Raw genomic sequence first — 26,839 nt, forward strand, 5'->3', positions numbered from 1 at the left:
CCTGTTTCTAAAATGCATCACAAACTGCTTGAGAAACTGTTCTACTGTGATCATTGGCGATGAAAATAAACAATGTTCAATAAGATGTGCTTGTGTTTACTCACTGTTTATTCAGTTAAACATGAATGCTGAACTGTGGGCCTACATCAGCTCAAAACAGCCATTTTTGATCACCTTAATCCGACTAAAGTCAGAACTGAACTAAACAGAAATGGAATTAAGACATGTGGAGTATGCAGATATTAGTGGCATTATTGAACACCGCAATCAAACTATTACCGTCATGTAGGACTTTTCACCATATTTTCCCACAAGATCAATACACACGGCTGTCAGTAAAGAACCGCACACACACACACACACACACACACACACACACACACACGATGCGAAATGTGTACGTTTTTTCTTTTCATTTTCTATGCGTTATTAAATTCCATTACACTCTCACCAGTCCTTACTCCTTATTTGCGTCTAAAGGCTGATTTATACTTCTGCGTCAAACGCTGGTGTATGCTACAGCGCTGACGCATAGCCCATCGCCGTGGCCGTCGGCGTCGCTGACGTGCACCTCTCAAAAAATGTAACTACATGTCGCAACAACGCGTAGCGCAAGCTCTGTGATTGGTCGGCTTGGTAGCGCTGAAGAGTCTGGGCGGGACCGAGAGCCATGCCACTGGCGCGAGCGATTGTTTACAAGTGTGGAGTCCCGTGAAGGAGCTCCGGATGTAAAGTTTTGTTTTGTGTTTACCTCATAGTTAAAGTTGTTGCACGTCCGCCGGTTCCTGCCTCAAAATGAGCGAGTTTGAGCCACTTGTACATCCCGGAAGTGTTCAGGAAAAGCAAAAAAGCAGCGAAGAAACTCGACACAGAGGAACATATACACCTCACTGCCAACTAGCGTTTCGGAAGTGTTAATGCAGACCAACAGAGACAGCAGCAGAAGTATAAATGCACAGCTGCGCGCGTTGCATGCGCCGTGGGTTACGCCGGTCACCTGACGCAGAAGTATAAATCAGGCTTTACACTCCAGTTTGTCACGGGGGCATGAATGAAATGTTCATAAGTGAATGTGAAACTGCCGAACTGTAGATAAAGTCACCGAAAATTACATACAACTCTTACATAAAGCACTTCAGGTAAACACCTTCATTATATTATTGTCTATTAAGGCAAATAACTAAACTACAGATGTCCACGTAAGCGTAGTCAGTAGTGTCTTCGAAGTGAAAGATCCAGAAGGGCATCCTGCTGATTTGATTCAGAAGGGCACTTTTTTGTCAGACGACTCACCGGTCAGGTAAACATCCGCGCTAAAATATTAAGATGAAAGTCATCATAACTTGCGTAGAATAGTCCCAGCTTCCAACCCAATTTTTAGAATAGATTAACGGCGATATTTTCTTTATCACCTGATAGGAGTCTTGCGTTAACGCAGCACGTTAACGCCGATAACAGCCCATCACTAATAAATACACAAACATTCACATGTACCCAGACACATGTGCACACACACTGTAGTTGACGGTGCTGACTCCTCCATCATTCATTACATTAACACAGGAAAATAGAGGTCTGCATTAAATTGCTTAATCTGCAATAAATTTCCGTTTAAAGCGCGGAAGCGCAATATCGTTCCCGACTCCCGAGCGAGAACGCGTATGTATGTGTGTAAATGAAATAGCGCGATGCTGTGTTTAGCCATTTGTTGCTGTGTGTGTATGTATGTGTGTGTGTGCGCACGCGCGAATGAGAGAGAGAGCTTTGCGTGTGTGTGCTTGGTGCTTGTGTGTGTGTGTGTGTGTGTGTGTGTGTGTGTGTGTGTGTGTGTGTGTGTGTGTGTGTGTGTTTGTGTGTGTGTGTTAGTGCGCGCGCGAATGTGAGAGAGAGAGAGAGAGCTTTGTCTGTGTGTGTGTGCGCTTGGTGCTTATGTGTGTGTGTGTTTATACAGACAGCTTGTTATAGGCTGTCTGGACTCTGTATAGCTGGGTGGTTTTCGGTTTCGTTCTCCCCCGCTCTTTAGCGGGATTGGGCGCAGCGGGTAGAAAACGGGGCGGGTCGGCAGCAGGACAACAAATGCTGAATGTAAGCGGGAGCGGTTGGGTTCGGGCTAAAACCTGGCGGGTGCGGGCGGGAGCGGGATTCAAAATTTAGTCCCATGCAGATCTCTACAGGAAAACACCTTCAACTCTCACTCTTTAAAAAAAAAAACAAAAAAAAAAAAAAACACGTGTACCGCTCACAGTAAAACACAAACTCCAACACAACTCAATCAACTCGAAAGCAAATAATGACATTCAGTGCTGGAGGCTAAATTTGAGCACCCCGGTGGCCAATCTTCAGTAATTCCACAAAAACAGTTAAAACCACAGATGTCCAACTCAGCTGCAGAATTAAATGTGCAGCTCAGCTCTCTTGTTTCCACCAAAACTGTTCGTCTGGAGCTCTACAGGATCATTATACATGGCCAGCTGCTATAGCCAAACCTTTGGTCACTTGTACCAATGCCAAACACCAGTTTCAATGTTACCAAAAGTGAAAATCTTGGGCTGTGGACAATGTGAAACATGCATCTCTGATATAAAACTCTTATATAACTACATAAAACTTTTATGAGTCCACCATCCAGGAGAGTTACAGCGTGGAGAAGCCCCAAAAGAAGCCCCAGACTGCTCTATGTTCAGTTATACACTATATACACATGCACACATATAATATCAATAATTACTTAGAAATTGAAGATGCTGTTTGTACGTTTTTGACTCTTCTAAAGCTTAAAATACCATCATATTTTTGCAGATATTTCAGAAACATGCTCAGTGAACATTCATTATCTGAAAAACAATGCTTAAGTCTGATATACTGCTTGTGTGTGTAAATGTGAATTACGTGCCGGAACAGTGGTCTTTGTTTTGGTCATTTAACCCGCCCACTGCCAGTTTAGCCAGTTATATTTCAGCAACCCGGGTTGCCAGATAGTGGAAAACAGCATATTTCATTCATTCAGAAAAGCTCTTAAAGCATGCGCTCGCTACCAAAATGCGACCTCTGGTGGACAGTAGCAGACTCTGAAGTGAGATTCAGATTCAGAGTTCCACATGAGGTGGTTATTAATTAGCTAATTATATAAATATTAGAAATGTAAACATTAGTTGAGCAGGTTACATTGTAACCCCGAGTCCTAACAACACGCTACATGACGAGATTTGCAGTGATGAGTAATTGGGCTGTTTGCCCCAGACGAAACACGACAGAAATGTAAATACAGCCAATCAGAAGCACAGAATAGTGCACTCACTGCACTCCAGCCATATGGTAAGGTTTATAATCTAATGATCACATATTAAAGCTCTTTAACATGATTAAATGTAGATGCTGGATCACGGATATGAGTCTCAGTTCTAGAGTTCAGTTTCAGACGGTTTATTTTATTTTCCAGATCTCGTTTAAGCCCCGGCTGGGTCAGTTGGCATTTCTGTGTGGAGTTTGCATGTTATCCCCATGTTGGCATGGGTTTCCTCTGGAGCGGTTTCCATCACAGTCCAAGGACATGCGATATAGGTGAATTGAATAAACTAAATTGTCCGTAGTGTAAGTATAAATGCAAGAGTGTACTGTATGATTGTTACGGCTGGAAGGGCATCCGCTGTGTAAAACATATACTGGATAAGTTGGCGGTTCATTCCGCTGTGGCGACCCCAGATTAATAAAGGGACTAAGCCGAAAACAAAATGAATGAATGAAGAAAAATTTCAGGTCTAAAGATTTTGCCTTCAACTACCAAGTCTATCTGAAAGGCAGTAATCACAAAAGCATTTCAAAAACAAGTCCAAAACTTCAGCACAGGAGACTTGCAAATCTGACCATTTTACTGATATGGTTTTGTTCAAGCAGTTTAAAACGCTTCGTTATAGATGTTTTAGCTCTGCCAAACGTCCACATGGATTCAGAACAAACAGCATGTGGTGTATCAGATGAAGGTCTGCCATTCTGAATTACAAACAGTCAATTGGCAGCAAAACTAGATCTTTTCATCATTTCTGAACCCTACTGAAAGATCAAGACCTCGTGTACAACTTCAGCATCTGAACCCTGCTGAACTCTTTCAATTTGGCCCTTTGAGGCTTTCATCCAAATGGTGGCGTTTTGGTGACTATCCCTTTAAATTCAAGTTCTCAATTGCAAGAACGCTGAGAACGGACTTGCATTCTTGTGGAGACCATTCTTGCCAGGTTACCTCGGTTAACTCGAGAGACCGCGAGAAAACAGAATGCATCCTCTGAGAAATTAGATGCTGCATTTTTCCTGATGGTCACATGACCTTCGCTCATTTTAATAGAAATTATTTAAAAATTACAGCATTCATGCAATGATTTATCGTTTTTCCCCTTTTCACAATATATACTATAAAACCGCTGAACGGACGCAAGTACGCTTAAGAACTCTAATGGCGGATGGCTGCTTCTTACTCAGGGCTGTTTATGATAATGAGGGAGAGATGGTCACTAGTGGGCGGGGTTTCCCCCTTTGATGACACGTACAAAGGGAAAATGTCAATCATAGTGTTTCTGCAGACTCTCCCTCATCAGCATAAACCATAGATATATACACTAGATATCGCATAGGGACCCTGAGCATGCGTCAATAGCGCCGCCACATTGGTACAGTGCTCCCAGGACAAATATCATTCAACCGCACTAGTCAAGACAGTGTTATTACGTGAAGATGCGGGACTTTATCGCTGTCTACGGGTGTAGTAACGAGCAAACAAAGAAAACAAAGCACAAAGGCAGAACATTTCATAGGTAATATTAAGTTTTACGTTTTTGTATGTTCTGAACTTTTGTGCTAATCAGGTAACATTATTGATGATAATACAGTCACTTACTGCATTCACCATAAGGCAAAGCTGCTCCAACTCGCACTAAACACTCGGCTTATGCTAGTTTTGTTGAATAACCTGAGCAAACAATGCAAAAGAAATATGACAACGAGATGCTGCGCTGCCAGAAACTTGTATTATTGTCAGCTAACGTTAGTGAAAGAGTCGTTCGGTGGATTCATTCACAAACGAATCGCTCCCTCCGTCAGTATGAGAAGTGAAAGCAGGAGAGGAGGTGTGTTTCAGGACATGATTAGATCAAGTTTAACAGGGAGGGTGAATAGTACATTTCTGTACACACAAACACAAGCTTTTTGTCAGGAATGCCCGTGCGGTCACTGATCCATCAATGTAGAAAAGTGATGTAAAATTATAATTTTCGTAATTAAAAAAAAAAATTGCATACTAACATCCAGGAAAACTCCCGATCATAGACATGTGTATATCTCTGGTTTGGATGACCACAGTCCTCCACTGTACCTTGGTCCTGCATTTATTTCAAAGGAGCGCTACCCTGTTCCAAAATGGCAGCTGTTTTGATGCATTCCTTCCAATAGACAACAACAGGGTAGGCGGCATCTAATGTATATATCTATGAGCATAAACAGCCCTGAGTGAGAAGCAGTCATCCGCCATTAGAATTTTAAGTCTGCTGCATAGCTCCGCCCTCTTTAAAAAAGAGCACAATCTCATTTGAATTTAAAGCGACCAAAATGGTACAGGGTCAGGTCCAAAGCGACTAATTATGTGGTATTTTAAGCTGAAACTTCACACAAACACACACACACTCTAGGGCCATCAGATACTTATTTTACATCTTGTAAACAGAGAGATAATAGGTCCCCTTTAAAATGACAATAATATCACTAGGCGCAATCATTCCTGTGACAATATATTGCACATCAAAAATTCTTTATTTTGTGACAGGCCTTTAGCTGGGTTGTTCATCAGAGCACATGGCCGTCACAGCGAGTGCTCGGCTGAACAGAGCAACTCTGAGCTGCCAGCTGGACAGGCCTGCAGGACACACACGAGCAACACACTCCAGTGCTCTCTACTACTGCACCACTACATCTCCTATCACACAGTGGGGGAAATAAGTATTGAACAAATTGTCATGTCGTTTCCTGGGAATAATATTTTTAAAGGAGCTGTTGACATGGAATTGAAGCAGATTTTAGTAATAAAAAAAAACTATACAGAAATAAATCAAACTGAATCTGAAAACTAGTTTTGTGTAATGCTGCTTTCACACCAGACGCGTCAAGCGGGAGTGATTTACATGTTAAGTCAATGCAAACGCGCGAATGGACATCCTGCGGCGCGAATGACACAAATTGCGCGAATGGCGGGGGCGAATTGAGCGTTTTGCGCGTTTGACGCGCTTAACGAGCGTTTCGCCTGAATCTTTCGATTTCGAAAATCTGAACTTCAGCGTACATTCGCGCCGCGTTAACCAATCAGAAGCTTGCTCTTGTGGGGGTGTGATTGTGACGTAGAACCTGTTGTCGGTGTTTCGAGGGAAATCCTCCAGCCTTCACCGACAACAGTTCATCAAACTGGGCTGGGCTCAGTCAGAAGCACCACTGAAAGCCTCCGTCATCTAGGTTAAGTTTCTGGAGGAGTTTGAGCTCACAGAGCTGGATGCACCTCTAAAAGGATGTAGTGGACTCAGACCCGCTGCAGCGCATGACAGAGTGTGTGTGTGGTCACGTGATGTGTGTTTTCAGAGGTATAGTTTCAATTCAATTCAGCTTTATTTGTATAGCGCTTTTACAATGTAGATTGTGTCAAAGCAGCTTCACATAAATGCTCATAGTAACTGGAACAGTGTAGTTCAGTTGTCAGTGTTTAAGTTCAGTTCAGTTCAGTTTAGCTCAGTTCAGTGTGATTTAAAATCATTACTGAGAGTTCAAACACTGAAGAGCAAATTCATCGATGCGTAGCTCTACCAATCCTGAACCATGCGAGCCAGTGGCGACAGCGGAGAGGGAAAAAAAACTTCACCTGATAGGAGAATGAAGACAAAAAACCTTGAGAGAACCAGACTCAGTTCGGCACGACCATGTATATAGTGTGGATGGAGATTTTTTCAGAAACAGTAGGTGAAACTCCAGTGTGGACGTGAATCATTTTCATACTAAAATGCCATATTAAAACTAAAACGTGTTAGTGTTAGACCTCAGTCTCCAAGAGGTAGAGGTGAGCGCAAGGGCTAAGTGCTTTAATAATGATTTAAGAGAAACATCTGCCTACCTTTCAGAACGATGGGGTCTTTTCCTTCCCTACGTAGTGACTCCAAAACCACATGCAGCGGCTGAGACGGTGTCAACCGTCCCGGGTCCACTGTGCTCTCATCATACACCACCAGCTCTTTAGAAAAAATCCCTTTAAACGAGTCCTTGCTCTGCCGGCAGGAGATCAGGTCCAGGACGGTGATTTTACCCTGCTGGAGGCGCCGGCGGCTGATCTTGTCAGAGCAGTTAATATGCATCGCACCCCTAATGTGGCTCTTATTGAACTCCAAAAACGGCCGACAATCGATAATAACGGGAACCGGACCGATCGGGTGACCTAATGGACAATGCGTCAGCTTTTTAGCCAGCTCATTAGGGTGGATGACCCGCATGCCGCCCCGGGTCAGGCTGGAGGTGAGGCTGGGTGCACTGCCGTGCACACTCCCCTGCTGGACGCCATATCCCGATCCAGAGTGTAAATTGGGGCTGCTGGCGCTGACCTGGCCGTCTTTTTCATAGGTGGTCACGGTGCAACAGCTGGCACTGCTGCATCCACACGTCAGCGAGCGTGTGGAGCCGCTGGACGAGGGCATATACGAAAGCGTGGCGGCCTGGATTTTCACCACGGTGGTGCTGCTGATTACCGTGGTCTTGCCGACGGTGGTTTCCAGGTAGCTGGTGTCCAGGCGAAGTCGGAGTTCCTGAGGTCGGATAGGCCTTGGCAGCGCCACCACAATTCTGTCGTCTAGAGGAGACGGAGGCATGGAGAGACCACAGAGGGCTGGCACAGCACGGAGAACTCAGACGTCCTGACGAGCACTGGAAAACACAACAGAGTCATCGAACAGTGAGTACGCTACACCAAAGACTAAAGAATAGGGATGTAACGGTATCAGAATTTCACGGTACGGTAATACCTCGGTATGAATGTCACGGTACGGTATTTATTGAATCATTTACAGGAAAAAACAAAACTTATGAAAATACTCCAAAAAAGTGCCAAAAGTGTCAATGACATACAAATTAGCCATCTATCTGTAAGCTTTGAAACAGGAACTTCAATTTTAATAACAAAAAATTATTAAACCATGTAAAAATAATAAAGTTTCAATTTAGTATTGTTGAAAACTCATCACATTCAACATTTAATCACACTCGCCCATCTACACAGATGAGAGCTCTGCTAGTCGGACTTCTCATCAAGCATCTCCCGCTGGATCTAATCTCACTATATTTAATTATTAAACGGGATATTTCATTCATCTTGTTGTCTTTATCTAACGACATATTCCCTGACTTTGGTCATTGGAATCTATTACTTGTTCTCAGGTAACGTGTTTTGGCTGAGCGCAAAGATAAGTTAATGATTAATGTAACCACGTACATTCTGTATATTGACTGATCGCTTGCCTTTATTTCCTATAATGTATAAACTTATTGTATGTTATACTTTTAAAATGGCCATTATCGATTATTAAAACAGATACTCAGCAAAAGAGAGGCTGTGTTTCGTATTTTCACTGAAATTGAAAGGAGGCAGTTGTTATCGGCTCCGTTTTGTTATAAATATCCTCACAGTGAAGATGACTCTCATATATGCAGCACGACGCCTCAACATGTCTGCTGTCTAAGTTGCTAATATTAAAATGAAAATAGGCAGTTCCTTAAATCATGTTTACATTTTATTGTTAATAAAGTGAAACAACGAAGCCAGGGTGATGTGAATGAAGTTATAAAGTACACTGTTCCCTTTGAAGATTTACCCGTGTCCTCGGTATAATCTGCTTTTCCATATCAAACTGAGAAGAAGAGACTGCAGCCTTGATCAAACTTGCGAAGTCTGAACTTACAAGGAGATGATGCAGGACTGAACTGTGCGTGTTAGGCTACTTAATATTCAGGAAAAGCACCAATCAGAGAGGCGAATGTCTGCAGCCCCGACTCAGTTTTCAGATGTCTCCGTTTTCCATTATCCACACTGAGACATTATCCACACATTTCGAAACGCTCCGTTTTCGGCGCTCGAGAGCTCTTTTCATCCCCGCTTCTAGCAGCACACTCCATTTCCGCATTACTGGATCTGTAGCGACAACAGACCGCAAGGGATGATGGTCAAGCAGGGGCTGATGGGTATTGTAGTTTTCGCTACCTCCCGTTCGCTTCATTCGCCTAAGCAAATTTTCTCAGAAGACCTATAGTTTTACCGAGTCATGCGACTTCGGTAATATCGAAAAAAATTAATATTGCGGTATGACGGTATTTACAATACCGTTACATCCCTACTAAAGAATACACAAGACATGTCACTCGCATAGTTTTAAATGGGGAAAAGTGTAAAAGGCAATATTGCGAATAAAGCCCCGCTTACTAGGCGATTTTTATTTTTATTTTTTTCGACTAATTCAAATTTACGTTTTAGGTTTAAGGCTGATTTATACTTCTGCGTCAAACACCGGCGTATGCTACGGCGCTGACGCATAGCCCTTCGTCGTGGCCGTCGCCATCACTGACGTGCACCTCTCAAAAAATGTAACTACATGTCGCAACGACGCGTAGCGTAAGCTCTGTGATTGGTCGGCTTGGTAGAGCTGACGAGTCTGGGCGGGACCGAGAGCCGCGCGAATGGCGCAAGCAATTGTTTACAAGTGTGGAGTCCCGTGAAGGAGCTCCGGGTGAAAAGTTTTGTTTTGTGTTTACCTCATAGTTAAAGTTGTTGCACGTCCCACCAGTTCCAAGAAAGCAGCGAAGAAACTCGACACAGAGGAACAGTTACACCTCACTGCCAACTAGCGTTTCAGAAGTGTTAATGCAGACCGACAGAGACGGCACGCAGAAGTATAAATGCACAGCCACGCGCGTTGCATGCGCCGTGAGTTACGCCGGTCACCTGACACAGAAGTATAAATCAGGCTTTACGTTTCAAATCGAGAAATCGCGATTTTTAAAAAAAAATATATTTAATACATTATAATGGCACCAATGCGCTTTGGTTCACTCTATGAAGCAGGAAGCACACCAGAACCTCTCGGCTAAACAGGTTTCTATACACACACCGGCGCGGTCCAGCCACGATTCAGGAGGCAGTTCATATTTCAGCCACGCCACAGAGCGCCATCTGATTGGTTTCATGTTAAATATCATGCAAATGTGCGCGTCTGGTGTGTGATAGTTTAAACTGTCATGTGCGCGCCGTGTCGTGGCGCTTCTGGTGTACGACCTGCTTGACTGCCTGTTAAAGCGTAAAGTCATGTAGGATTTTACTTGTTGCATTAGTCTGAGTCACGTCTGTGTGGATTGTCAAGACATTCCCTCATCAAGTCGATAAACTCGATCTCAACATGTATGAAGGACGTAAAACCCTGCCATGTGAAAAACCGCGCCGATCTTTTGGTTCGAACACGAGTAGAGGTGAGGGCCAGTAGCAGCGAAAATGAAAGTACCCGCCCCCCATGACGTCATTTAGCGGACCTAGTTGAAAACCAGACAGATCAGGCAGCATGATACAGAGAGTGGATCAAAGCGCATCAAATGATCGGTATTTAAAAGGGGAAAAAGGAAAAATAGATTAAATATATTAATTTATATTAGACACACATCTGGTGCTTGTATTTGCTCCTGCTATACGTCCATAACTTCACACATTGGGTTAAATTAGGCTTTACAGTTTCCATGTTCAGTCCTTTTCTTCCACTGTATCTTTTGAAGAAAAAGGCAGCAGCTTTACAACCTGTCATTCAATCAGAAGACAAAGCGAAAGCCGAGCTGACAGCCAATCTTTCCTAGGCTCAGCAAAACTTACCTCTAAAATACCTCTGTATTCCTGCAAGTGCAATATTTACACAACTATTTCTTACTCAAATCTTCAGCAACGCTATTTAACTCATGAATATTTTACATTTATTTACACCTTGACTGATTTTTGTATGACATGGCCATTAAAAATACAATGTTCCTTAACAGATGTTTTTTCAAGTTACTTTTAAAGAGAATGTTACTTCAGTCATGTTGTTGTAATGTTTTGAGAAGACTAGTAACACAATAAAAAAAAAAAAAAAAAATCGAAATCCTGAATCTGTCAAACTTTATAAAAAAACCTAGATTTTTTTTTTTTTGCCAAATGGCCCAGCCCTACCGCTTACTAGTCGAGTAGCCAATCATCGATCAATTTAGATCAGGGGTGTCAAATGTACAGCCTGCGGGCTTGATCAGGCCAGCAAACGGGTTTAATGCGGCCCGCGGGATAATTCTGTAAAGTACAAAAATGAGCTGCAATTTTTTTAATAAAAGAAACTGCTGTTCTGATTGTGTCCACTGGATGGTGTCAGTTTGACAGCCTTCTCAGAAGCTTTCAGTTAAGATGAACACCGTTTCTATAGTTATACTTTATTTATAGATAAAGTATGACTCTGCATATAATCACTCTATCATGCTGGAGTTTATAGCCGTTTCGCTTTATTTCAGGACGCATTAACACTGCTCTGAAGGTCTAATCGCTGTTTTAAGTTATCCAGAGCTGTATGAATGTAAAATTTTTAAATATCACAATCGTATTAAATATTACAATTGTAACAGACAGCAACACTTTTGCACAATCGATACCCAGCTGATTCAGTCGTTTCATAAGAGGACCGCGCTTCTTCTCTGTTTTCTTTGTCAACATAAAGGCAGTGAGATTATTTTCGGCCCCTTGTTCAACTGCAAGACATATTTGACCTGCGGGACGATAACGTATAACCCGTGCCTACAGACACATTTGCCAAAGAAGCAAAATGAAAGAAGAATATGCTGTTTAACAGACGTGTTGATGCCAAAAAAGCGCTGATGTTGACCTGGATCCATAAACGCAACAAATAGGCTTTACCTTTTATTTTAGAGCTTATAAAGCATGTATGCACATTAATGCAATATCATATTTAAACAACAAAACTGTTTACAAAAAGTCAACATATGCGCGTGTTGTTGTCTTCTCATCACTTAGCGCGCGCACTTGAGGCGCGATGGAGAGAAAGGAAACCACATCAAGACATAATCTTTAAAATAATGATTTCTATTAAAAATGTAAAAAGGTTTTGTGATTATAATAATAACAGCGGGGCATTAAATATATGCATATTTTCCGTGGAGCGAGCGATTTGAAGAAGTCTGCTATTTTATTTTTGACGAAAGACAAAAATATGACTGGAAAAAAAACAGCCTATGCCGGTTATTAAAAATAATCAGTCAATATTTTCGATTTGTAATATAAATTAATTATTTAAGTGGAAAATAATTTAGGGCAGTTCTATTTATTTTATTTAGTTTATTCTGCTTTTCTGTGCTAAACACTGCAGGTGGGTGAAAATGCTCTGTTGTATTGTTCTATTATTAATATGCTAGCAAATAAAAATAAATCAGTATTTTATGCAATATTTAATGTGTCAGACACAAAATAGACACGTCAATTTGTTTAATATAAAATTAATAGTAATCTGACCAGTTAACCGTTAATAACCGATTAATGAGCGGCGGTTGTCGGTTAGCAAAATTAACCGAAATGAGCATCCCTATTCTGCACACATGACTAAATGCTTGCCTTTATTTCCTATAATGTATAAACTTATTGGGAACACTTTACAATAAGGTTCATAAGTTAATGCGTTTACTAACATGAACTAATCATGAACAACACATATACAGCATTTATTAATCATAATTGAACATTTACTAATGCATTATTAACATCCATGCTTGTTAACATTAGTTAATGCACCGTGAGTTAACATGAACTAACAATGAACTACTGTATTTTCATTAACTAACGTTTATTAACATTAATAAATACTGTAGTAAATGTATTATTCATTGTTTGTTCATGTTAGTAAATGCATTAATTAACATTAACTAATAAACCTTATTGTATTGTGTGACCAACTTATTGTACGTTTTACTTCTATAATGGCCATTATTGATTATTAAACCTGATATTCAGCAAAGGAGAGGGAATGTTTCATATTTTTCTATAAAAGTGAAAGGAGGCAGTGATGTTATGGCTCTGTTTTGTTATAAATATTCATACAGTAAAGATGACGATCATATAAATATGTAGATACAAGATGCCTCAATATTTTGTGTCTGTTAAGCTCTTAATATCTAAATGAAAAAGGGCTGTTCCTCATGTTTTCATTTTATTAAGAAAGTGAAACAACGTAGCCAGTTGATGTAAATGACGTTATACAGTAGCCTAAACTGTTCCCTTTGAAGAATTACCCGACGTATCCTTGGGGAGTTTGTTTACTGTATCAAACTTCTGATGTATGAACTTAAGGAGAGGATGTAAGACTGAACTGTGCGCACTTAATATTGAGGAAAAAGCCTCAATCACAGAGGTGAATGCCCCCCCCCCCCCCCCCCCCCCCACATCCACACTAACACGGAGCAACAGTGTTTTAAAACCAAACGGCCTTTTCAGCGTTACCAAAACACTTCATTTTCAGGGCGCTCGAAAACTCCAGGGTATTGTGGATGGAAGGGGTAACCGTAGCAAAACGTAAGCGTTTTAAATCTTTATTTATACATGTAAAAGGTGCCCAAGACTCAAAAGCCCTCAGATTTTACCCTGCTAGGGGTTTCGGCGGCTGATCTTGTCAACGGTTAATATGCATCACACTCATAATGTGGCTCTTATTAGACTCCAAAAGTGGCCGACAATCGATGATTATGGGAACCGGACCGATAGGGTGACCTAATGGGCAATGCATCAGATTTTTTAGCCAGCTCAAAATCACCTTATCCTGCTGAGTGGATCAAAACATCCCCAACAGCACAAAAGGGGTTACGTGTGGGAAGTAGGATTGTAACAATATACCGGTATGACGGTCTACCACGATTTGAACGTGCACGATTATCATACCATGAACAATTGCATATCAACGGTTTTAACCTTTAAAGACCGAGACAGCCGCCCGCGGCTAAAAATAAGTATTGCTCTTAAATGTTTAATCACTTTTGATCCGCTGATCCGATTCATACAATTCAAAGATTGGCATAAAGAAGAGAATCTCAGTGCTGTATCACATAACATTCGGACTTTCAGAGGCTCCGGAATCAGTGCGGTTACGTCATCAAAATTTGACAACACTGATTTGACAAAGAAACGCTCGTCACTGTGTCTCCGGACAAATCAGACATGATACATTGATGCATTGTCCCTCCTCCATGCCCAGATTGGTTCAAACTCGCTATATCACAACCAATAAGCATAGGTTTCGCTTTTGTTTGTGGACAAACAATGAGCTTTTTGAACAACACGGAATGAGAGATAGGCATACATTTATGCGTGGCTAAATAAAACGCAAAAAAAAAAGTTTTGCATGAAATAATTCTCATACTAAGTACTTTTGCATGCACAGCAGCACAGAAACATGACAAAACAGTGACACAGCAAAGACGAACTGCTGCTCTTGCTGTTTTCAAAAGACGCAAATGAAGGTGCAGCTGTTTGTCTGCATTGCAGACAACCATATCCAAATCCATATCCACAGACAACCATATCCATGCTGGCACATAAAACCTAAGGATGTTCCATATTGAATCTAGTTTCGTTATGTAACTATTTATAGTATAGTAAATATTTATATCTATTTTTTACTGAGGATTTGCACCATGTTTATTTGGACTTTGACACATTATTTATTATTTTCTTATTTTTTTTATTTGTTCATTGTAAGTGGTGTTGTTTATAGTAACTAAAAATATATTATTTGGAAAAAGTCAAATTTGCTTCACTGTTCTATTATTTTGTAACATTTGTAACATACCGTATACCGCGAAACCGTCAAACCGTGGTATTGTTTTAGACGATTATCATACCGTAAAAAATTCATACCGTTACAACCCTAGTGGGAAGCCAGGACTTAAACCAGTGATCTTCTTGCAAAAACGTATTAGTGTTGATATGGCCTAACTGTACGTTATAGATTTTGAGAAAACTATCCATTAAAGACTGCATCTACACTACCTGGCAAAAGTCTTGTCTTGTATCCCAGTTGTAAGAGCTACAAGTTATAACTTGACTTCTAGTTGATCATTTGGAAAAGTGTCAGAAGGTTTATTTTTCTGATGAATCATCTGTTGATCTGCATCCCAATCATCACCAATACTGCAGAAGACCTACTGGAACCAGCATGGACCCAAGATTCTCTCAGACATCAGTCAAGTTTGGTGAAGGAGACATCATGGTTTGGGGTTACATTCAGTGTGGGGGCGTGCGAGAGATCTGCAGAGTGGATGATCAACATCAACAGCCTGAGATATCAAGACATTTGTGCTGCCCATTACATTACAAACCACAGGAGAGGGACAATTCTCCAGCAGGATAGCGCTCATGCTCATACTTCAGCCTCCACATCAAAGATCCTGAAAGCAGAGAAGGTCAAGCTGCTCCAGGATTGGCCAGCCCAGTCACCAGAAATGAACATTATTGAGCATGATGAAGGAGGAGGAGTTGAAGATGAACACAAAGACTCTTGATGAACTCTGGGAGTCCTGCAGGAACGCTTTCTTCTTCATTCCAGATGACTTTATTAATCAGTGATTTGAGTCATGTCAGAGATGTATGGATGCAGTCCTCCAAGCTCATGATGGAGTCAGACACAATATTCATTCTGTCTCCACTGCAGCAGGACTTTATATTCTATACTGGACATTTTTTCTGTTCAGTGATGAGACTTTAATCTAAGTAAAGTCAGACCTTACTCTCCTAATGAAATCATTAATAATCAAGACATGATCATATTTTATTGTGCTCAAGTAAGCGTCATCTAGAGGACTTTGCTTTTCATATAAGACACTTCTGACACCAAATGATCAACTAGACGTCAGGTTATTATTTGCTGTTCCCAAAACTTGGATAGGCGACCAGACTTTTGTCAGGTAGTTGTACATGTCCCAAATAGGAACAGCCTGAACTAAAACTGTGTGTGTATCTGCACTGACACTGTATAGTGTTTTTTATTTTTATATATATATTTTTTAGCTTAAACAACACTAAATATTCAATCAGCAAGCATGCAAGTGCCAGGATATGCTTCAAACTTTGAGAACAACAGCTGTATAGATTGCATCTATACATTCTGAATGCCAACAGACACTCTGTACTCTTAATGCAAAGGTTCGGCAATAACATTCAGAGCTTTTTATGCACGGACTTTGGTGTAAACTTGAAGAATAGTGTTAAAATAACCTATCTGACATATGTATAACTGATGAAGGACATGCAGAACTTTCAGGGCTCTTTTTTTTTTTTTAACATCCAAATGTTCTGCATGCATATGAACAGTCTGTACTCTCCATGCACAGGCCAGGACTGAACCTACAGAGCTTTTTGTTGGCTAGTTTTGCTTGTATATATATTTATTTTTGTGCATGATTTTGGATGTAAATGCAGGATGTCTGTTAACCACACTGTCACTCACATTACTCAACGCACTCCATCAGCAAGCCAGTGCATAAGTGACAGGAGATGTGCAGAACTTTGAGATATCCGGCTTGCACACAAATCTCATTTCCACATCTACATGATCCATTCTCTGAAGCATGCATCTGATTGCACGAGACACTTCCACGACCCCATCACATTCAAAAGAGCACACAGCCTATAATCCCGAACACAGCATGTGGACGTGCTGGGAATAAAATATGGAAGAATTCTGCATCTAAGGCTAGACATCATCATTATTTCATGCAGTGACAATGCATGCAATACAGAGATCCTCTTCACTGAACAGCACAGGAGGAATATCATCACTCAACTTCAGGCTGATAACAGTAATGCATGCTAATTAAGTTTCACATCAGGTCAAAGCAGCATCTATAACACAACCTATAGGTCTGTTTTGGGTGGGACTGTACCACTGTCATCTGCTTGGCGATTTTAACAACTCCGGATAGTTTAATATGAGGGTTACACTCACGTTAAATGTGTGTGTTTCAGCCGTGTTTTCCTCCGCAGTTTCAGTTATTGATCAGTCTGAGCCGTTCAGCCGGTCCCGGCGCTGGAGAACCGCAACATTTTCCTCCCGTCCTGCTTTGCTGTGTGTTCTGGGCTGTATTTGGAGTTTGTAGCGGGTCTGCACTAGTATCACTTCAGACTGACGGGAGTTTGAGCCAATGGAGCACCGCACTGGAGAGCAGCGGCGGAGCCAAGATGGGCGGAGAGCAGGAAGTGCAGGGTGATGTCATTGAGAGCCAATCAGAGGACAGTTCGCTGAAACCGGATTAAAGAGACGGGGACGAATGTGAACGCGCTGAAAATGATATAAAAATGAAATAAAAAGTGTATAAAAGTAATAGCTAAAATATTTATAAAAAATAATAAACATAAAAACAATTAATACTAGTTCAACAAAATAAAAAAGTAACAATTACAAAATTACAAAACAAAACAAAAAAACGTTAGAATGACAGGACACAAGTGTGAATAAGGAAAAAAATGGTTACTAAAACTATACATATATATATATATATATATATATGTATATATATATACTATATGTATATATATATATATATATACACGCACACAGTTGAAGTCTGAATTTTTTTAAGTATTTCCTAAATGCTGTTTAACGGAGCAGGGAAATGTTTACAGTATGTATGATTATATTTTTTTCTTCTGGATAAAGTCTTATTTGTTTTATTTTGGCTAGAATAAAAGCAGTTTTTAATTTTTTAAAAACAATTTAATGTCATCATGGCGAATAAAAAATAAATCAGTTATTAGAGATGAGTTATTAACTATTATGATTAGAAATGTTTTGAAAACATCTGCTCTCTGTTAAACAGAAATTGGGGGAAAAATAAACAGGGACTAATAATTCTGACTTTAACTGCACATATATATATATATATACAGTTAAACTTTGGCAAAAAAGTAACATACAATCTGTAGTCACCTAAAAAATAAATAAAACTTAACTAATTGTGTTAGTTACTTTTTAAGGATGCAATGTGAATATAAATGTGCTATGTTATTTTATTGTAATTAGCTTTTTTAAAGAGATAAGGTAGACGTAAAATTGTAATATATAACTTTTTTTTCCCAACACTGAAATTGATTAATTATATGTATATATTATAAATAAATGCTGGTTCGAGCCTTGGCTGGGTCAGTCTAACGAGAGTGTATGGGTGTTGATAGGTTGCGGCTGGAATGGTATCCGCTGTGTAAAACATATGCTGGATAGTTGGCAGTTCATTGTGCTGTGGTGACCTCTGATTAATAAAGGGACTAAGCTAAAAAAATGAATTAATATATATATATATATATATATATATATATATATATATATATATATATATATATATATATATATATATATATATATATATATATATATACAGTTTAAGTCAGAATTATTAGCCCCCTTTTGATTCCCCCCCCCCCCCCCCAAATTATGTTTAACAGAGCAAGGAAATTTTCACATTATGTCTGCTAATATTTTTATTTATTTGTTTTATTTCGGCTAGAATAAAAGCAGTTTTTAATAAAAAAAAATAAAACATTTTGGGACAAAATTATTAGCCCCTTTAAGTTATTTTTTTAAGAACAAACCATCAGTATAGAATAACTTGCCTAATTACCCTAACCTACCTAGTTCACCTTATTAACCTAGTTAAGCCTTTAAATGTCACTTTAAGCTGTATAGAAGTGTCTTGAAAAATATCAAGTAAAATATTATTTACTGTCATCATGACAAAGATGAAATAAATCAGTTATTAGAAATAAGTTTCTAAAACTATTATGTTTAGAAATGTGTGGAAACAATCTTCCCTCCATTAAACAGAAATTAGGGAAAAAATAAACAGGGGCGCTAATAAGTCAGGAGAGCTAATAATTCTGACTTCAACTGTGTGTGTGTGTGTGTGTGTGTGTGTGTGTGTGTATATATATATATATATCACGTATGAGTTTCACATCGGTTACTTCCATAATGGAGAAGTGTCGCATTCATAACGAAGCTTTTCCTTTATAAATGCAAAGTATGAAATAAAATAAAATCAATCGTGTTTGTTCTATAGCGAGCAACTCTTCTTCTTATGATTAGCATTACTTTTGGGGTTTGTACAGGGGGTACAAACTTTTGGGGTTTAATTCACAGAATTTTTACAAAGTAGGTTTGGTTGCATCCATAACGCATGTTTATTTTCCTCATTTAAAGTACAAAAAAATGTTCACAGCTTCATATTTTCTGGTCCCTTTACTGTGTGGTCAGTTGTTCTGAAAAATATAAACAGAAGTTTCAATATATTGTTGATGTATACTTTCTATGGGAATTTATGTTCTAAGTTTTTACAAATGTCACATCCATAACGCTGGAATTGTGGAATATACATGTGTATATATATATAGATATGTGGAAAAATGAGTTTTGCCATTTGTGTTGTTAAAAATAAAGCCGCAGATGTGATGAAATCTCATCATTACTGCAGTTTGATCGCGTTTCCAGTCTAAGATTTGATCCTTTATGAGATTTGATCCTTTATGAATGACAATGTGGAGGAGCATGTGAAATTCAGGGATAATGCTGTATAAAATGTGAAATGTTAATAAAAAAGGAGAAAAATGGAAACTATACACAGAAAGTGAAGCTTCAGATTGTGAATGGAGGCCTCGTGATTGTGAAACTGTACCGCCATCTTGTGTCATGACAGAATATTGTTTATTAAAAGAGGGATCTTTCCTTTTTATTGATTTTTTTACGTTTCCAAATTGTGCGGCTTTTTTGCTGTTGTTGAAAGCTGTAATTTCATTATAACCATAAAAACAATAACAATAAAATGTCATTTAATCATTAACCCTCAAAGAGTCAGCTTAATTGCTAAATTATTGAAATGTTATTTTATACCTTAGGAGAAGACTTCAGTACAAAATTGTAGAGTCACGTTGACTATTAAAATGTAGTTAAATCATAAAAACGTTTAATTGATAATAATTTAGAATAAAATGATACAATGTAAAATAATTTTAAATTAAAATAATGATTAGTTTTTTGGGGCTGCGTGTGATCTTTAGACTCTTTAATGTATGTAACCTCACTACTCTTGTTCTATATTTCTCAGACACTATATTGACATGTAAACCCCACAAATTATATTCTGACATTTAGTGTTGTAAAAATCATGATATTCACTTTTTTGTTCCCAAAAAAAAAAAAAAATGCGATTAAATTGGACAATATAATGTACTGGAAAGAAATGATTTTACAGTGCAGTAAATGTGTTTCTATTAGTTGAACATAATCAGTTTTGTACATGCACAAAACTTAAGCGCATATTGGAATTCAAGCATTTTTAAATCTTACTTTTAATAATGTACAGTTGAAGTCAGTATTATTAGCCCCCTTTTGATTTTTTTTTCTTCTTTTGTAAATATTTCACAAATGATGTTTAACAGAGCAAGGAAATTTTCACAGTATGTCTGATAATATTTTTTCTTCTGGAGAAAGTCTTATTTGTTTTATTTCGGCAAGAAAAAAAGCAGTTTAAAATTTATTTAAAGCCATTTTTGGGACAAAATTATCAGCCCTTTTAAGTTAATTTTTTTTTCGAAAGCGTAAAGAACAAACCATCGTTATACAATAACTTGCCTAATTACCCTAACTTGCCTATTTAACCTAATTAACCTAGTTAAGCCTTTAAATGTCACTTTAAGCTGTATAGAAGTGTCTTGAAAAATATCAAGTAAAATATTATTCACTGTCATCATGGCAAAGATGAAATAAATTAGTTATTAGAAATAAGTTTTTAAAACTATTATGCTTAGAAACGTGCTGAAACAATCTTCCCTCCATTAAACAGAAATTAGGGAAAAAAATAAACAGGGGCGCTAATAAGTCAGGAGGGCTAATAATTCTGACTTCAACTGTAAGTCAAATGGACTCATTTAATTTTATTAATTGCACTACTCGATTTTACAGTGGAGTCTATTTTAGTTCATGCCAATTGTTCTTAAGTTAAGCATACTCCATTTTGGCACATGCATTTTTTTAATGCAAATTTTCAACTTCTACGTGCATCTTGGCCAGTGGTGAAAAGAGTTTTGCAAAGTCTATATATAAACGCTGAGTAATATTTACACCAGATACTTTTACTCTACTTGCACTTTTTTTTTAGGCAAGTAATGATACTTTTACTTAAGTATGACTTTTCAGAAGTACTCAAGAGTAGTGAGTCATACGCTGTAAAAAAAGTTGATGCGTTTACATGCAATTTTTGGATGTGTGTAAACGTAACATTCTGTAGTGCATTTAGTTATTGCCCAGCAGGCACACAACATCATAAAACGTTAATTATACTGTAGGTTAGATATAGATTGTGATGTCAGGTGACCAAAATTCAATATCTAGCCAGCATCTAAGGACAACATTATTTTGACGTCCAATAATGACATCAAATGATGTGGATTTTTGGTTGATTTTTTATTTTTTTTTTTAGTTTTGTGAAAAAGTGACCAAAGTCGAGCCAACATCTTAAACCATCATATTGATGCCAAATACTGACATTATTTCATTAGGTATGGTATGGCAACCAAAATTGAACATCTGATAGACGTCATAGTGGTAACGTCAACCTGTAAAAAAATTAGACGTTGATATTTGGTTGGACTTTGGATATTGACATTAGCCTGACGTTGGGTTCTGACGTCAACATGATTTTCATTTCCAGACAAAATGCAATGTCCTCATGACGTTGGGGTACAACGTCAATCTGACGTCATGTTGACGTCCTGTACCTGCTGGGTGTTTAAGGCCATTTCTGTCATTATACAGTAAACATCCGTCAACTTCTCATCAGTGTCATGCATTTAAACAGTCTCTGGGTCAATGCATGTACAGATTTTGGACATCTTCTTGAACACTTATAATGCTTCCAAACAGTTTGCTGAAATTATGATAGTCCATGTCTTGAGGTAGTTCATGATGTGATTTACCTTCTATGAGCGATTTGATTGGACATGAATCACAGGACTGTTTTTTTTTTTAATCCCCATAAGAAAAAATAGTGATATAATAGTACAGATATAGCACTAAACATGTACTACAGGGAAAGAAGATTTTTATTAAAACTATTAAGTAAATTACAATTCCTGAAAGAAAAAAAACAAACAAACAGCTCGGTTACAGTAGTTTGAGTATTTGTAATTAGTTACTTTACACCACTGGTCTTGGTATTTCTATTAAGCATGTTTTATTCAATGTTTTAAAATGCATATAAAAATAAGTGAATAGAAACGTTGCTAGTTGTCGCATTGCACTGAAATTTTTAATTTTTTTTGCTGCTTGTTGAAACTACTTTTTAAAAATGAGCTAAACCAGCTCAAATTTTGAGTATTTTGGGGACTACTTAACTGTTTTATGGTCAGTCCACCTAAGTAAAAAATGTAAATAAAAAGGTGAACATACTCAGTTTTGCACATGTTTTTATGCAAATATTTTTTATTATTTATGCGCATATTGGCATTTACATTAAGAAATTTTTAGTCCAGTTTTGCAAAATATGCATAAAAAGAAGCATAGAAATGCAGCTAGATGTTGCATTGTGCTCAAAAAAAATTTTTAATTACTTTTTAAAATGAGTTGAACTAACACAATTATTGAGATTTTTGGGTGAATAACTTGAATAAAAAAATGTAGGTGAAGTGAATTTATTTTTCTTAATTAACTTGATTTTACAGTGCAGTAAATGTTTCTACTGTAGTTTATGCACAGTTTTTTTATCGGATAAAAAGGTGAAGTACTCCATTTTCCACATGCGCTTTTCTTAATGCATATTTTTATTATTTATGCGCATATTGGCCTTTACATTAAGAATTTTAAAATCCGATATTGCAAAATGTGAATAAAAATAAGCAGATGGAAAAGTAGAATTGCACTCAAAAAATAATATTTTTTCTGCTTGTTCAAACTACTTATTTAAAATGAGCTCCAACACAATTCCTGAGGTTTTTTAAAGGACTACTTAAGTAAAAAATTCTTAAGTTAAAAATTGTAAGTCAAGTGAACTCATTTTACCTAATTATTTGATTTTACAGTGTAGTAATTGTATTTCCATTGTAGTTTATGAACAATTTTTCTTATCCGGTAAAAAATTTAGGGAGACAGTTTTGCGCATCTGTTTTTAATGCATGTTTTCAACATTTAAGCGCATATTGGCATTTCCATAAGCATTTTTAATTCAATATTTCAAAATGTGCATAAAATAAGCAGATCGAAACATAGCTAATTGTTGCATTGCACTCAGAAAAAGATTTTTGCTGCTTGTTCAAACTAGTTATTTAAAATGAGTTGAATCAACACAATTCTTCAGTTTTTTGTGGGATTAAATTGTTTTATGTTCAATCCACTTAAGTTTAAAATTTGAGTCAAGTGAACTCATTTTATTTAACTTGATTTTACAGAGCAGTAAATGTGTTTCCATTGTAGTTGATGCACAATTTTCTTAACAGATAAAAGTTGAACAAACTCAGTTTTCCACAAGCATTTTTATGCATATACTCATCATTTATGCGCATATTGGCATTTACATTAAGCATTTTTAATTCAATATTTCAAAATGTGCATAAAAATAAGCAGATCGAAACACAGCTAATTGTTGCTTTGCACTCAGAAAAAGATTTTTGCTGCTTGTTCAAACTACTTATTTAAAATGAGTTGAATCAACACAATTCTTGAGTTTTTTTGTGGGACTAAATTGTTTTATGTTCAATCCACTTAAGTTTAAAAACGTAAGTCCGATAAAGTCATTTCACCCAATTAAATGAACTGCTGGATTTTACAGTGCAGTCAGTGTGTTTCCATTGTAGTTAATTTCTCATCGGATAAAAAGTCGACCGTACTCAGTTTTGCATGTGTTGTTTTAGATGCATATTTCATGGCATTTTCATTAAGCTTTGTTTACATTTAATAATCCAAAATGCGCATTAAACTAAGCAGATAGAAACATAGCTGCATTGGTGTTCTCGGCTAAACTGCATTTATTATTGGGTGTTGTCAGTGCTGCTGACTGTTTATATATCAGCACTCATGGGAATTAAACCTACGGCCTATCAGTTACCATCTCGGGTCATCTCAGTTAACCATTAGGCCACCTGTTGGAGAACATATGGGCCACATCAGTCCCTGACAGATCATGTTAACCGTCTCCACAACCTGTGCCGTAAAACAATTATTATTTACACCTTCCTTAAATAAAACACACAATCCCCATTGCCTATTATAGAAGAGCTGCTCAATGACTCCAGTAAACAGAAACACTCTGTGTGTCATTGAGTTTATAGGAGAGCGAGCGTAAATTTCAGCTCGCGTCTGGATTAGCGTTTGCATTCTCGGCTGGCAGAAAAACGAGTGTTATTGTAAAGCGCAGACTCATCGCATGTCAAGATGCTGTGTAGGACGTGAACCGTCTGTGGTGCTTTGCGAACGGAGAAACAAATTGAGACGTTGAATTTTAGGGGATTTGCATTGTTGCTGCATAAAAAGCTTAATCTTTCCTCCAACAAATTTGTAAACCTTTACTGAAAAAAAAATATTCAGAGATGATTCCTTGGATTTACTTAATTTTTTTTAATGTTAACTATTTATTTGGGCTGAATTTAAACAAACAAATTTAGTTGATTTTATTAAGCTTAATTTGTTTGTTTAAATTCAACACAAATAAATTGTTTGCAACAGTTTTGCAGACATCATTTTTTCAGTGTTGACAAGTAACTTTATTGAGCGTGTGTAATAGTTTGGAAGCCTATATATTGTCTGGGTTGGTGTTGTATATTACGCTACAAACATCTTTTAATAAACTGCGGCACATTTTCTGTTATTTTACAGACTTATGTATTATTTCTCATACGTTATATTATTTCAAACAACTAAAATGTCAATAAAAGTCACTTTGTTAAACTGTAGAGTTGAATTTACAACATCAAAAGTCGACAGAGCAGAGATCAACATCCTATAATACAATTCACAACCCTCAGCTATATCGAAGATGGAAAAAGTGTGATTTGTTCAAACTGCTGGGACCAGGAATTAAACATTTTGATTACCATCCTTAAACCATCCTTTTACCTCAATCCTATTAAACCACAACTGCCCCGTTGTATAATGTGTTTACAGTGAATATAGCCTGAGATGCTGACATGACTTTAATAATGTGCACTCATATAATGTCTCTACTGTAGGTGCTCTGAGAGTGTCATACAGCGATCCCTCTGCTGGAAAAGAGGAGAATTACAGTGAGTATAAGAGACTGGAATTATCAGAACAATCATTTAAGATTGTTTTAAGGTCTCAAACTCAATTTACCTGGAGGTTTTAATAATTATTATTAATTATTAATTATCTAATTTATTTATTTTTTCATCTTATTTTGTGCTTAAAAATAAAAATAAAGAGATTTGAGAAGATTGGAATTTTTTAACACAAAATAAAATGAAAAAAACAAACATAAAAAAATGTGTAAGAAAATTAATCAGTGATAAACAGTAATAATAATTATAATTAGATTTACTGTTATCTGCCGTGCTGTTGTTAGTACAGGAAAAAGCAACAGTGTGTTGTTGTAATTTGTTCTGACAACTTTTACATCATACAGAAATATATACAGAAATGTTCATTGTGTCAGACGATGCAAATACAATGCAGGTAAAGCGATGCAAATTACCCAGGAATAACGGTGCGACTCTATAATTGGCCCGGGTTACCGGGGACTCTTATTACCGATGGACAGTTGTCGATGTGTGGCTGCATGCGATTACATTAGGCTGCACCGAGTTCCTTAGCTGTGACACATCACTTTAATTTCTTTTTGCTCACTGCACGCGAAACAATAACCACCAAACAATGAGAGTGATTGTAAATGCAAGAAAGATGATTGGTTGAAAATATTGTTCAGGACTTATAGGTAAAGTGAATTTTGCTTGGACTAGCACCTGACTACCGTCATGCGTACGCGAACACAGTCCACACAGCATTCACTGCACTCATTCTCTCTCTCTCTCTCTCTCTCTCACTCACTCACACACACACACACACACATCACGAATGTTATACATATTATATATACACACAAATCACGAATATGTGACATATCCCAGAACATGATCTGGCTCAAATTAAGCACTGATTTATATACATTTATAATGTCCCGCTGGGCAGCAGATTCACAAAAATGTAGACAGCGCCCTCATCTGTAACGTGAGGCAAAATGTACTCCTGGTCAATGTTTTTCAACTCTGTTACTGTCAGCACACCAACAGTCCAATGCATTTCAGATTTGTCAATGTAGACAGTGCCCTCTTGTGGCTATTTTGTCTGAAACGTGCAACAAAATGTAGCCTAAGTAATGCATGTCAAATTCACAAAAATGTTGACAGCGGATATTCATCTGAAACGTGCAACAAAGCACACCCCAAGTGATGTATTTTGGATTTGTAAAATTGTAGACAGCACCCTCTTTTGCATTTTTCATCTGAAATGTACAACAAAACAAACCCTAAGTAACGCATATCAAATTCACATAAATGTAGACATCGCTCTCTAGTGGATTTTTCATCTGAAGCGTTTAACACAATGTACCTCAAGTCGCGTATTTAAAATTTGCAAAAATGTAGACAGCGCCCTCTAGTGCATCTGTCATCTGAAACATACAACAAAACAAACCCTAAGTAACGTATTTCAGATTCTAAAAA

General features: G+C 37.8%; 1 protein-coding gene and 1 long non-coding RNA gene across 13 annotated transcripts in view; one reads left to right on the top strand and one right to left on the bottom strand.

The window, feature by feature from the left end:
• dusp10 (dual specificity phosphatase 10) overlaps window positions 1-17,198 on the bottom strand; it is a 30,689-nt gene extending 13,491 nt beyond the window's left edge. For 2 of the 4 annotated variants that reach the window (XR_015518956.1, XM_087298877.1), the window contains exons 1-2: window positions 17,070-17,198; window positions 7,139-7,938 (exon numbers count right to left, since the gene is read on the bottom strand). Coding sequence is in view for 1 of the 4 variants with exons in the window: in XM_087298877.1 (XP_087155003.1) it covers window positions 7,139-7,883 (745 nt within the window). In the remaining 3 variants the exon portion in view is untranslated. Of the gene's footprint in view, window positions 1-419; window positions 1,785-6,595; window positions 7,939-17,069 lie in introns of those variants that run through there. The other 2 variants (XR_015518957.1, XR_015518958.1) reach the window with 2 other exon arrangements.
• The window catches only part of LOC141379469 (uncharacterized), a 171,322-nt gene that overhangs the window by 38,523 nt on the left and 105,960 nt on the right, over window positions 1-26,839 (top strand). For 4 of the 9 annotated variants that reach the window (XR_015519087.1, XR_015519096.1, XR_015519091.1 and 1 more), the window contains exon 2: window positions 7,639-7,966. The exons of 3 other annotated variants lie outside the window; for them this stretch is intronic. This is a non-coding gene — a long non-coding RNA (uncharacterized LOC141379469). Of the gene's footprint in view, window positions 1-7,638; window positions 7,967-25,330; window positions 25,385-26,839 lie in introns of all 9 variants that reach the window. 2 more of the 9 variants (XR_015519090.1, XR_015519093.1) reach the window with 2 other exon arrangements.

This window comes from Danio rerio, chromosome 20, assembly GCF_052040795.2.
Source record: "Danio rerio strain M-AB ecotype USA chromosome 20, GRCz13ab, whole genome shotgun sequence".
In the NCBI taxonomy this organism is placed as follows: domain Eukaryota; kingdom Metazoa; phylum Chordata; class Actinopteri; order Cypriniformes; family Danionidae; genus Danio; species Danio rerio.